General features: G+C 40.4%; 1 protein-coding gene across 1 annotated transcript in view; it reads right to left on the reverse strand.

Annotated features, from left to right (window-relative positions):
• Positions 1-2,640: 2,640 nt before the first annotated feature.
• Positions 2,641-12,506, reverse strand: part of LOC140239874 (uncharacterized) — a 144,846-nt gene continuing 134,980 nt past the window's right edge. The window contains exons 12-18 of the mRNA XM_072319693.1: positions 10,488-10,578; positions 9,744-9,813; positions 7,491-8,336; positions 6,236-6,617; positions 5,477-5,649; positions 4,575-4,742; positions 2,641-2,862 (exon numbers count right to left, since the gene is read on the reverse strand). Coding sequence (XP_072175794.1) covers positions 2,800-2,862; positions 4,575-4,742; positions 5,477-5,649; positions 6,236-6,617; positions 7,491-8,336; positions 9,744-9,813; positions 10,488-10,578 — 1,793 coding nt within the window. The 3' untranslated portion in view covers positions 2,641-2,799. The remainder of the gene's footprint in view (positions 2,863-4,574; positions 4,743-5,476; positions 5,650-6,235; positions 6,618-7,490; positions 8,337-9,743; positions 9,814-10,487; positions 10,579-12,506) is intronic.

Here is a 12,506-nt window from a genome sequence, read left to right on the forward strand (position 1 = left end):
CACATAAAATCATTTCATCATCATACAAAACAGAAATAATTATATATAGATAGATATTTATTTATTTATATGTATATATAATCATATGTACAACCATGAATATATTCTACTATACAAATACATCAAACTTCAATATCCCATTCAATCACATGGTTTGTGCATCTTTCTCTTTACATTTACAGAGCGAAACATTCTGCTGATAGGCCTACACATTTTAAGTATTTTCTAACACTTTTCTTTCTCCGCACAAGAAAACTGTCAACAAAATATGGTAAAGAGCTGTGAGGCTACAGCACTGCTTGTCAACATCAACTTGGATCCCACAGCATTTGAGGTCTGGATACAAGACTAGCAGACCACAGAGGGGGCCTGGTACATCTAAGTATGCAGTGCACCATATAAAATCAAAAGAGCCTTTTGTTCTTGTCTGTTTTTATATCTAATGGGAACGACTAATATCTTCTACCTTGTAATTTTCCAGTATCAGACCTTCAGACAGGGCATATATCATATTATGTACACAATACATCAAATCTACTCCTTACAAGAAATTGTATTCAGCTCCCATTCATTTTGACAGAGGACGTAATTCCCTGAGATTTCATGTTCGTATTATCTGACACATCCACTGTATCACACAAATCCTGCGAATCACTGAGCCACATCCAACCCACATTGTAATCTCCTCCTCACCATACAGTGGATATCTTTGAATGCAAGATGATTCTTCCATATCAGAACAGAAACAATGTTTTCAACCAATGACAGGTAAAATTCCACTTCACTATCAACACAAGGGAGGGGCCTAGAATGCTTAATTCCTGTTTCCATAGCAACAGGCAGAACTGAACTGCCTCCTCCAGCAGCAACCACTGAGGTGCTTCCCTTAGACTGAGAGAAAACAAACAAACAACATTCTGATCGGTTCAAGAGATGAGAAGAGAGGAGAATTGTCACTTTGAAGGAAATTAAGGTTTCCTCTCATTTGGGACCCATCCATGTCAATAACTGCTACAATGTTCACTTCACATTATCTTCTTCAGACAGCAGAGCGTACAAATCCATCAGACTCTTTACTTTATCACATCATAGAGACACGTAAAAGTTTCAAGCTTGACTATAGCTGGGACTAAGAGCACAGAATGTGTCATTTGCCAATTTCACTATTTACTCTGATAGAAAAGCTGATTTATTTTTTTAATATATTTTGAATGTCCTTTTCAAAGCGTTACAGGTTTCTTTTCCGACACATAATTGGGTTAACATGTTGAATTCAAACACATATTTCATAACTGTACATGTCATTGGAATACAAACTTGACAGTGCTTGATGAGTAAACTGACCACACAGTGAGAGACAAGTGAACAGGTGGTGTAGACTCTCATATCAAAGGTGATGGTGGAGGCATTGCATACACCAAGAACAAATAGCATCTCAACCAGACAACCAGCAATGAATGAACCAAAGACTGCTACAAGGGTGCAGGCATCCTGTGCGAAATATCTCTGTGGAGTCTTAAACTTTGGATTTGTGCATTATATAAACACATGCCCAGTTTTGGTAGGCAAATTGTGACAAAGTATCTATCATGCTTTTTATCTCCTCTCTGAAAGATTTTAAAAAAAAATCTCAATAAATTCAACTTTCTACAGACAGATTACAATGTACTAAACAGTAATACAGTAAACCTCGCATGAGTCGAAGCTCTCGGGACTGACAAAAATGCGTCGACTTAAGTGAACTTCGACTCTCGCGAGAGTCGATTTTTTTTCGACTCACAGTTATGTACATGTATTATAGTACATTTGCATGCATGTGTGTGTGTGCGTGCGTGTGCGTGCGTGTGTGTGTTTGCATTCAAATTTGTCTGTTCTTGAAGATAATGTTCTTATTTTGTTCTAAATTGAACATGGAATTTGTATCAATACTGGTAGTTAAACGTAGTTTTGAGAATGTCTGCGCTAATGTGGCAATGTGCATGTGCTACGTCTATGGTGCAACATAGGTAGCCATCTCTGTCAACCTATCCTGAGACAAGCTCTCCCACAGGCCCATCCCACCTCCATTGAACAAAACTGTACAGCCAGCCGGGCAGCGCAGCCGGGCACGCACAAACAAGCTCCGCCCACTTGGCCTGTCACTTAAATATTAAAGCAGCGATTGGTTGACCAAGGAGTTCTGGCTTGACATGGATAAAGTATGGATGTTCTGTGTGTATGGATAAAGTATGGATCGATGTGCTGTGTGTATACATGTATACATGTGTATGTATTCGACATGCGTGCGGAGCGGTACGGTGTGAGATATTGAGTGTGTGTGCATGCTTACCTGCAGCAGGTCAGGGACGGGGATCTGCAGCGACATGCCGATTTTTTTTTTTTGTTCTCCTTTTATAAATAATGTAATGAGAATGCCAGACAAATCTTCTTCGGCTCAAGCGATGTAAACTCCGTGTATTTTGTACAAAAGGGATTGAATGTTTTGCTTCGACACAGCCGAAATTCGACTCTCGTACTTCGGCTTATCCAAATATTTCTTAGAGAAAATACATAGGGAAAAATCGGGACTTCTAATTTTGCTTCGACTTAAGTGATTTTCGACTCACTCGACGTCGACTTATCCGAGGTTTACTGTATCTCACAAGATGCCACTCACAAAACACAAGATGATCTACTATATACTACACTATCCCTCCATGTCGTGATCCCAGCGCTACTTGCTTGTCTTCCCCAGATGGTCCAGCTCACTGTCCTAGTGTTTAGAGGTGGCTGGCAGTCACTGTCAGCTGTCTATCGATGTCAATCCAAGAGGAGTTTTTGAAGCAAGCTGCTACTCTTCCCTTCACCATCATGACCTCCCATCTGAGAGAGAATAGAAAGAATGACAAAATCAATAAAGATTGACAGAATGAGAGAGAGAAAGAAGAGGACAGAACAGACAGAAATAGCATGGTAGAAGCAAGGAAACCAAGTGACATGACTTGTATAATGCAATATGACTGCAGAGAGGTATTTCATATTGAGAAATTAAACGCAACGCTCGCCAAATTCTCTTCCTAGCATCAACAGTAAAAGGGGGAAGAAGATATCACCTTTACATTTCTCGCTTCACACTGTACAGCTTTATTTTGGCATTATTGTCAACATACATCAAGTAAGCCACACCTAACCCATTTTTTATATTTCATTTACTCTTTTGCAGTATCTATCCTACTTGCTATCTCACTATACTCCAAGCCACTTTATCTATGATAGTTTCCTTTTGAGTTCAAGTACTAGTCTCACTACTGTCTCTACTTTACCTATACTATTCAAATTCATGAAATTTAGTCTAGTGGAGATGACGCCTGTCTGGTGATTAGGAGGTCGTAGGTTCACATCCTGATCGAGTATGTACGCCAATGATTTTTTATCATGGCTACTACTAAAATACTGATCAATTCAGTGCTTATTTACATCGATGTAGGGCAATTTGTCAATCAGTTGCAATTACCTATACTAATGGCCTACTTCTCTGCACCTCACCCCTTCCTCCCCATACATTTACCCCTACTCACTCAACATACCAATTCTTTCTCCTATTCCTTACTATAAATGTGGATTTTTTTTTTCTTTTTTGTATGAATAATCTCTTTGTGCTCTGTTTGGTTAGATGAATTCCATGTGCTTCTAACTGCGTGGAATAAAAATTCAAGAGCATCACAAAATAACAAGCAAAATATTTTCATTCTCCCAATCCATGTCCCTTCTCACATCCTACTCCTTAAAGGTGCATGGTCCCGGTGTTTTAGTCAAATGCGTACGCGGGCGCATGGCGCAAGTTTCCTATAGAGACCTACGCTATCAACTCTTCTTTAGCGCTTATGCTTTGGCCCACTTCCCCGAGTCCAAAGAAGTCCAATTCACTGTAGTCAGTGGTCGGATCACAGTTCGGCTCATGATTCGTCTGAGGGGGATGACAGCTTTAGCAAACTTCTTTTGTGATATCATAATAACAAGCATATATGCACGCACCCTGGCATTACTACAGACTGCGCGATGCGCAGAGAAGACAACAAAGGCAACGTTACTTAGCAACACCTACGCACTTTACTCTTGATGACAGCTCAACTTCGGTAATCTTCGTATCAATGCGAACGGTGATCGGCAGTATCATCAACAGCGCCCTCTACACTACCGGGACTATGCACCTTTAACTCTTATTCCTTTCTTTCTTCCATTGCATAACTCTCCCTATTACTCCTCATTTCCTTTCCCCTTTGCTTCCATCCCTCAACTACAACTCTACTTTTACTCAACCCCCCCCCCCCCATATCTTTTCAAACTATCCCTGCCCCTATCTACCCACTACACCCCTGATCTGAACTCTCCATATCTCCAGCCTAGTTTGCAGGCACAAAGCCTTGCTGGTCGTAAAGGAGTCTGCATGCACCAAGACTACGACACACACCACTGGCACTGCAAAGCTACAACACAGGGCCTATGGGACAGTGCCAGGGTGGTGCATGTAGTAGTCTTTATGACCAACAAGGGTTTGTGCCTGCAAACTATATCCAGCCCTCTCTCATTCTTACCTCATCCCCTGGAGTTGGGAAGCCTTGTCCCTGAGGGGGGCCTGGGTTCATTCCTCCAGGCATCCCTGGGTTGCCTGACACTCGTTGCCGAAGCTGATTGCGGAAGAGGTTGGAGGCACGTGTGGCAGCATCTGGGGCATCCTTAGCATTAGAGATCTCCACAAACTCCTGCAAGATGAGAAAATTAACAGGTTGATTTGAGTGAAATATGATTTATACGTATCACAGGAATATTTGGGTGAAATATGATTTATACCACAGCTCATTTGAGTGAAATATGATTCATACCACAGACTGATTTGAGTGAAATATGATTCATATGACAGTCTCAATTTGAGTGAAATATGATTCAAACCACAAGCTGATTTGAGTGAAATATGATTCATACCAGAGTCTCATTTGAGTGAAATATTATTCATACGACACACTTATTTGAGAAAAATATGATTCATACCAAAGGCTGATTTTAGTGATATGATTCTTACTACATGACTGGGGATTCCTTCAACCATTCTGCTCAAAATACTCTGTCCAATTACAGTAGTTCATTTATCCCAAATTGAAAGTAAACATGAAAGCAAGTTGATGCACAAAATAAAGAAGAGTAGGATTCACATCAGATGTGCTGGTCTAGAGCAATAGCAGCCCATTGTTGATTAACACTTGATTAAAACTTGTGGTGAGAAGGCACTCCATGATTACTATTATCATCATCTAATCATACTTCTTCAACAGTGCATCTTGCAAAGGAATGACACCATTTGACAAAATCACAATCATAAGGTGAAAAATTATGACAATGAATATGACAAAATTCAAAGAATGAGAGAGAGAGCCTCCTATAAAATGCGAGAATGGTGTTGATTATGGGTGTGGCCAGCTGACATCCACCCTGACCTCACCTGATATCTAGCCCTGGCCTCCTGCCTGGCTTGATTCTCCACAAACGATGGGTTTGCACCAGCTCTCACAGGGCCCGTACTGTCAGGTTGGTTGCCATAGTTACCAGTAGGGCCCTGTTGCAAGTTTTTTGCTGCGTCCATGCTGTTAGTCTTATCATCCTTGTTGTAAGGTGCTAAAAAGAGTGGAAAGGATAAATAGGTAACACATTTTAAAAATAAAGCTTCAATCTCACACTGAAGAATGTAATTGGAACATCTAAAACAAAATGTTTGGTATATGACAAAATCAATTATTCATTTGTATACAGAATTATACAATGAATCCATGACAGGAAATGGATGAAGTATTAGTCACTTGCAAACAGCACACAGATTAAGTCAGACACTAAATATTCAAATACTATGTCACAAGCTACAGACATTGTAAAATAGGCAACATACATCATATTATATTTCTCTCTCAAGGCCACAATTTCACTGATGAAAGGAGAAATGAGAAAGGTGAAAGGAGAAATATTGTATACTGGAATCATATCAAACACTTGCTGGTAAGGAGTTAACTATAAGAACATGAAGAATCAAATCACCAAAATCATGGGCATGAAATACTTATTTACAGTGGGATAATAATAACATTGTAAATGGTAAATTTTCTTTTTTTAGGGATATCTGATCTACCATATGGAAATGAAGTATGGTAAACTTCTCATCATAGAAGTTTGAAGTAACTACACACTCTTAAAAAAGTTGCAGACTTACTCTGATCTAGGAGGTCCATTGTAATACCAAGCATATCCAGATCAGATGTCCCACCAGCTGGGTTTGTGCCAGTTCCACCAACAGGCAGCTTTCCTGTGGGTCCAGAGGAAGGGGTGCTATAAGCCCCGCCCCCCATAGGGTTGGGCTGGCTCCCCCCAGGACCACTGGCCGAGATGGAGGAGGTGGTGGTGGAGGTGACTGACATACTCTTCAAGCTTTGCTGCTGGTTACCTGGAGCTGTGTGCTGCTGAGGGTTTGGTGGACCAGTGGATGTTGGGGGAGTGGCTGTGTTGTTGTTGTTATAACTCATGCTAGCCAGACTGGGTAGGTTGGCTGGGGTAGGAATGGATGTTGGTACAGGCAAGCCTGGCCTCATTCCAGCCTGAAAGATAAACCATTAAAGTTTGCTCTTATATCCATCCACTTTAGTTCATCACTTATACACTAAGTTACATTCTGCTGATATTATACACCTACACTGAACAATCAACTAATCCAAAATACTGCACTTAATTTTCAGGGGTTTTGATTCCTGGACATGACTTCTATAAGGTGCAGAAAAGACTGAAATATGTGCAGTTTTTAAAATCATGAAACTGAAGTAAAACAGCAGAGTGTGAACTTTCAAAATGCGATTTACTCTCACTCAATCAAGTATTCTTAGAAAGTTGACTCCCAAGAAATAATATCTCTCCTAACAGCTTGTTCAAGTATTACATAAATACACCATTTCCTGTATCTTTAATTTGCATTCCTTCAACACACATCAGTTACAGACCAATAAGAAGAACACAAGTTTAAATCTTATATAGTCAATGAAAGGAAGGAGGAATTACCGTGACAACATAGACAAGAAATCTTCTTATAATGCTTTGACATATCACAAGGTGGTCCCCACGAGGGGTTTCAGCATGTCGCTGCAACATGCTCAAATTGTTGTGCAACATCCTCATAAGCAAGCAACATGCTATGCAACATCCTCAAGAATTTGCAACAAGCTCAAAATAAAATGTATTCAAACATGTGCAAAACATGTGCAAAACTTGAGAGAGAATATTGAATGCACTGTGTAAGCAGCAAAAAGAGAGGTAAGCTGTGAAATTTTGCATACTACTTGCTTGTAATGTGAGCTCTGTGCACATAAAACTTCTGCAGCATTCTCAGCTTCTGAGCTTTCAACATGCTCAAGTTGTGGACCATCCAGTATCACATAAAGATCACCACCTGTAGGCCTGAGAGGGAGATTGGTACCTACCTGACTAGTAGCCATGTTGCTGACAGGAGTCCTTCTGTTCCTAGCAGTGTTGGTCAATTCCATGCTGGCCGACGGCATGGGTTGCATGCCACCACTGAAGACATCTGGTCCCATGGCTCCTTGACCCATTGTTTGACCCATGCCTTGAGACATAGTGGCCCCTCCCATTCCTTGGTTCATTCCCATACCTCCAGGCCCCATGGCCTGGGCTCCTGATCCAGTTTGATTAGGGTTCATCTGGCCTGCAGCCCACCTCATGTTGGAAGGCTTACCCCCACCAGCAGTGACAGGCATCTGGCCCCCTGCTGCTGGCATGCCACCTCCCTGCATGGGTCCCATACTGGCTGGCATACCCATGGAGTTAGCCCTCTGTAGCTGTGGCTGGAAGCTTTGTCCATACTGACCATCTCCTTCCATTCCTGGAGTCATCTGCTGAGGTACACTCAGGGACCGACTCAACATGTGGTGCTTCATTCCCATGCTGGTCATACCATGGCCTTGGCTCATGTTAGGACGAGGTATGTTGGGGTTGATCCCTGTGGGTCTCATACCTCCCATCCCTTGGTGCTGATTAGGATTCATTCCCATTGACCCCTGGCCAGGTGGCATCATATTTCCCATAACACCCATCCCACCAAAGTCCTGGGGGTAGTTCTGCCCCCCTTGGTACCCCATGTGCTGGCCTTGTGGAGGCATCATTGGACTGAAAGGTGGCGGTCTGTAGTCTGTGCCAGGGGATCTGTGGGAGTACTGCTGGGGGGCCCCACCAATAGGATGCTGCATTCCTGGCCCACCTCCTATTGGATGACTCATTTGGTTGGGGAACATCATCTTGGACTTCTGAGGCTGTGAATGAAGCACAAAGGAAAAAATCTCATTCACACATCACATCTAAAACCACACAAATAGGTTTGGATGAGTGTCTCAATTTACTCACTGAAACTATTTCCAATTTTTACATATTACAGCACAGAATTAAAGATAATATAAAGTTTTGATATTACCTCAAAAGTTTCCCTGAATTTCCTTGTCTTAGTTTGTGTTTCAGGTTAAAGTACCTTTCATATAACTAACACTGTGAGACTTACTCACCCGAAAGTGCTCTCATGTCTTAGTAATCATTCAATAATGGTTTCGTACCAGAGCCGCCGCCGTACGACGGCGGCGAGGTAGTACACGTATTGTGCGAGATAACTGCGACCAGCAGCGTGCAGCCCCATACGCATACTGTGTAGCTAACTGCGACCAGCAGCCCCATACGCATAGCTAAATGGGGCTTCGCATTGTAGCTTACAGGATCATGACAGATTTAGTATCGCGGGTAAATATCAACTTAAAATCCAAAAATTTCTTCAATTTGAAGACTTACCAGTTAAGTTGAAGTATTGAAAACAGGCTTTGGGCAACGTTTGGTTTTGCCAATAGTCCCTTTCTGTTCGAATTGATGACTGAATGTGACTCGGTCGAGAGGACCTTGGGAGAGCATACACTGAATTGACGGCCAGCGCATGCGCACACAAACATCTTATCCGTTCATGGATTTGAAATTTGTTCGCATGTGATGTGTGCGTATGCGCTGGTCGTAGTAATCAGTGTATGTAGCTCTCCCAAGGTCCTCTCGACAGAGTCACATTCAGTCATCAATTCGAACAGAAAGGGACTATTGGCAGAACCAAACGTTGCCCAAAGCCTGTTTTCAAGACTTCAACTTAATTGGTAAGTTTTCAAATTGAAGAATTTTGTGGATTTTAAGTTGATATTTACCGGCGATACTAAATCTGTCATGATCCTGAATGCTACAATGCGAAGCCCCATTACACTATGCGTATGGGGCTGCTGGTTGCTATGCGTATGGGGCTGCTGGTCGCAGTTAATTGCATGATTACTAAGAAATGAGAGCACTTTGGGGCAAGTAAGTCTCACAGTGTTAGTTATATGATAGATACTTTAACCTGAAACACGGAAATTCAGGGAAACTTTTGAGGTACCAAAACTTTTTATTATCTTTAAATGTACAGAGTAATGTGTGTCTCAATGATCTGAGTCTTCAAAGATTTGAATACAACATTTGTGAGTAGTCTCATGCTAATGATGATAAATCCTGAACACTGCACACTGAATTCTGTGTGGATACCGACTGCCCACCACATTGTCAACTAGAAACTTTTGTGGCTTCGCAGCTACAAGGACACATCATACTACAGACAATCAATGCACAGACTAGTTGAGGTATATATTCCAATCTACACTTACCTGTATGCTGACATTTGGAGGAACTATGTTGTTTGCAGATGAGAAGTCGCCATAGCCTTGTGAGTCCCATCTGCAAAGAATCAAGATCCACCAATCAAATACAATCTTAATATGAAGACAAATGCGTGAAACAACTCAACTTATTTAATATAACTAACTCAAGAATTTGGATACAAAATATCCAACTCTCATGAAAAACAAACAACAAAATACAAAGTTTATAATAAATGCCTGAAAGGACCTTTAGATGAATAAATTTGCAACTAACTGCAAGAATGAAGAATCATAATTTTTCTTTCCATTAAGCTCCCTTCCAGGAAATATCTTAAAACAAGTAAAACGTCAGGGAAACATTTGTCCTTCTCTTTCTGGACACTAAAATGAAATCTCAAGTATACAAAGTGCCATATCCCTTAAAAATTCTCTTTTTCTTCTCTCTCTGTTTGTTTCAGGATTGTGCTAAAATTCATTGATCTACATAGAGAGTTTACTGAGTAATAATAACATGGTCCCACCACCCCAGACAGAGAGAAGGTATATTATAGAATGCATTTTTCAATGCTTCATATTCACTTTTTGGCTGGTATCCGAGCTAGCCACAACACCGACCTGTGGTGCAGAAAAGGTTTGTTGCTGCTGTTGCTGATGCAACATCATCAAGTTCTTTTGTTGTTGCTGTTGTTGATGTTGCTGCTGCTGTTGCTGCTGCTGCTGCTGGTGATGCTGTTGTTGTTGTGTTGTTGCTGCTGCTGTTTGTTGTAGCAAACGTTGTTGTTGCTGTTGTTGCTGCTGAGCCTGTTGCTGCTGCAAGATTTGTTGCCTTCATATTCCATCTCTGCAATAAAAAAGTAGAAGACAGCATGAACACAAACAGCACTCTTCACCCGAGTCTTGTTCTCTTAGCTTCCTGTCAAAAAGCTCCACAACACAATACCTAGAACTTGAAACAGATCAACAGTACTGTAAAGACAAAAATTTTCGCATGCGTTTTTAATTTGCAAATTTCTCAAGAGCCAAGATTTGTGAAGTTGAAATTATCAAGGTTCTTGTCTACACTATATGCATTGAATGCCAGTAGAAATTCAAGAAAATTTGATGCCACAAAGATATCTAACTTTACAGTAACATACAGAGTAGTTCCTTAAAGTCACTTAAAGCAGGGAAATATACATTGACAAAGTACAAATACACACTGGATTCCTAATGTTTGATTGACATGCAGTCACCTTCACACTGAAGTCATTACCAGCAACATGCCAAATATCCCTAGAATCTAGTTTGAAGACAAAGTTTTATTGAGGTAACATACTTATGTATGACTAAAGTTTATCTGAATAGGATAAAGTCTTTCAAATCCCTGTCCTCTTCTTCACACTATTAACCCTATTCTAACTGGGACGTTTCGCGCCACGATTTCGCAACGCGCAAAGATTTTTGCCGCGTCGTTTCACGACTTTTTTCATTGAAGTCTCCCGCATATTTTGAGACCAAATTCGCGACGTTCCGGGTGCACCGTTTTGAAGTTACGTAATGTTTTGCATATGCATGTCAACCAAAAAACAGCTCAAATTCATGATATCGTGTGCAAATCCAATGCAAAATTGTGTTTTTTGGTTAACTGATATAAATTAGATTATTTCAACTTTTAACCATTAAAACTAATCAATTCTAGTGTAGATAAGCCTGAAAAGTGCCTGCAACAAATTTTGGCCAAAAAACAGTAGAAAACAAAAGGTCGAAAAACAATAAAATAAATAAGAAATTAACAAAACAATAAAAACAAAAGAAATTGATTTCGATTGTGCTATTTTTCACATGCAAATTGTTTGAGTGTGTCTTGAGGAATTCTGACACAAAAATTTAGCAATCCTCCAGTCTTTTTAATGGAGTTATAGGTGAAAATATGATTTCATGCACAAATTTGCATAATTAATATATTAAAAATAGAAAGGCAATATTTTCTTCTACTGTATGACCATGTAATCTTGTAGTTGACATCCAGGCTCTATCTTCAGGCAAAATTTTGCGGTGATCGCGCGATTGGCGGCCGAGAATCTGAAGGGGGGGGTCAAATTGACCCCCCCTCAGTAAAAACTTGGTCTCAAATAGCCCAGTTAGAATAGGGTTAACCCTAACTAGGCCGGGGGGGGGGGGGGGGGGGGGGGTGTGATGTATCGCTAACGCGATAAGCTATCGCCGCGACGTTTCATGACATTTTTCTTTCGAGTCTCCCGAATCTTTTGACACCAAATTCGTGATGCCCGGGCGCGCGGTTCTGAAGTTGCGCATAAATACAGGGTGTATGTACGTGCATGTCAGACCAAAAATTGCTCAAAAATGTGAATTCGTGTACAATTTCAATGCAAACTGTGCTTACAGGCGAATTTTCATAAAAGCCATGATTATTTTGGGGTTTTTCTTGATAAAGTCAATTATTAATACATTTTCTTGTTTGGAACAATGTCGCGGATAATTTTCATCGAAAATACAATGAAAAACATAAAGTCAAAAAAAAAAATACATAAGAAATTCAAAAAACAATAGAATACTTAAGAAATTTTTCTGATGGCACAATTTTTTTCTCTTATATTTGCTCAGGACACTAAAAAGAATTATTTACACAAAAAATGTGCCCATTTTGAGCTTTATCTCGTGATTTATACCAAATTGGTCTGATTTCATGCATCATCATGCATAAATTAGCATAAATGATCATTTTTTTTTTTTAAATATAACTTCATGGTACTTTAGATTACATCATAG

Source organism: Diadema setosum, chromosome 16 (genome assembly GCF_964275005.1).
Source record: "Diadema setosum chromosome 16, eeDiaSeto1, whole genome shotgun sequence".
Lineage (NCBI taxonomy): Eukaryota > Metazoa > Echinodermata > Echinoidea > Diadematoida > Diadematidae > Diadema > Diadema setosum.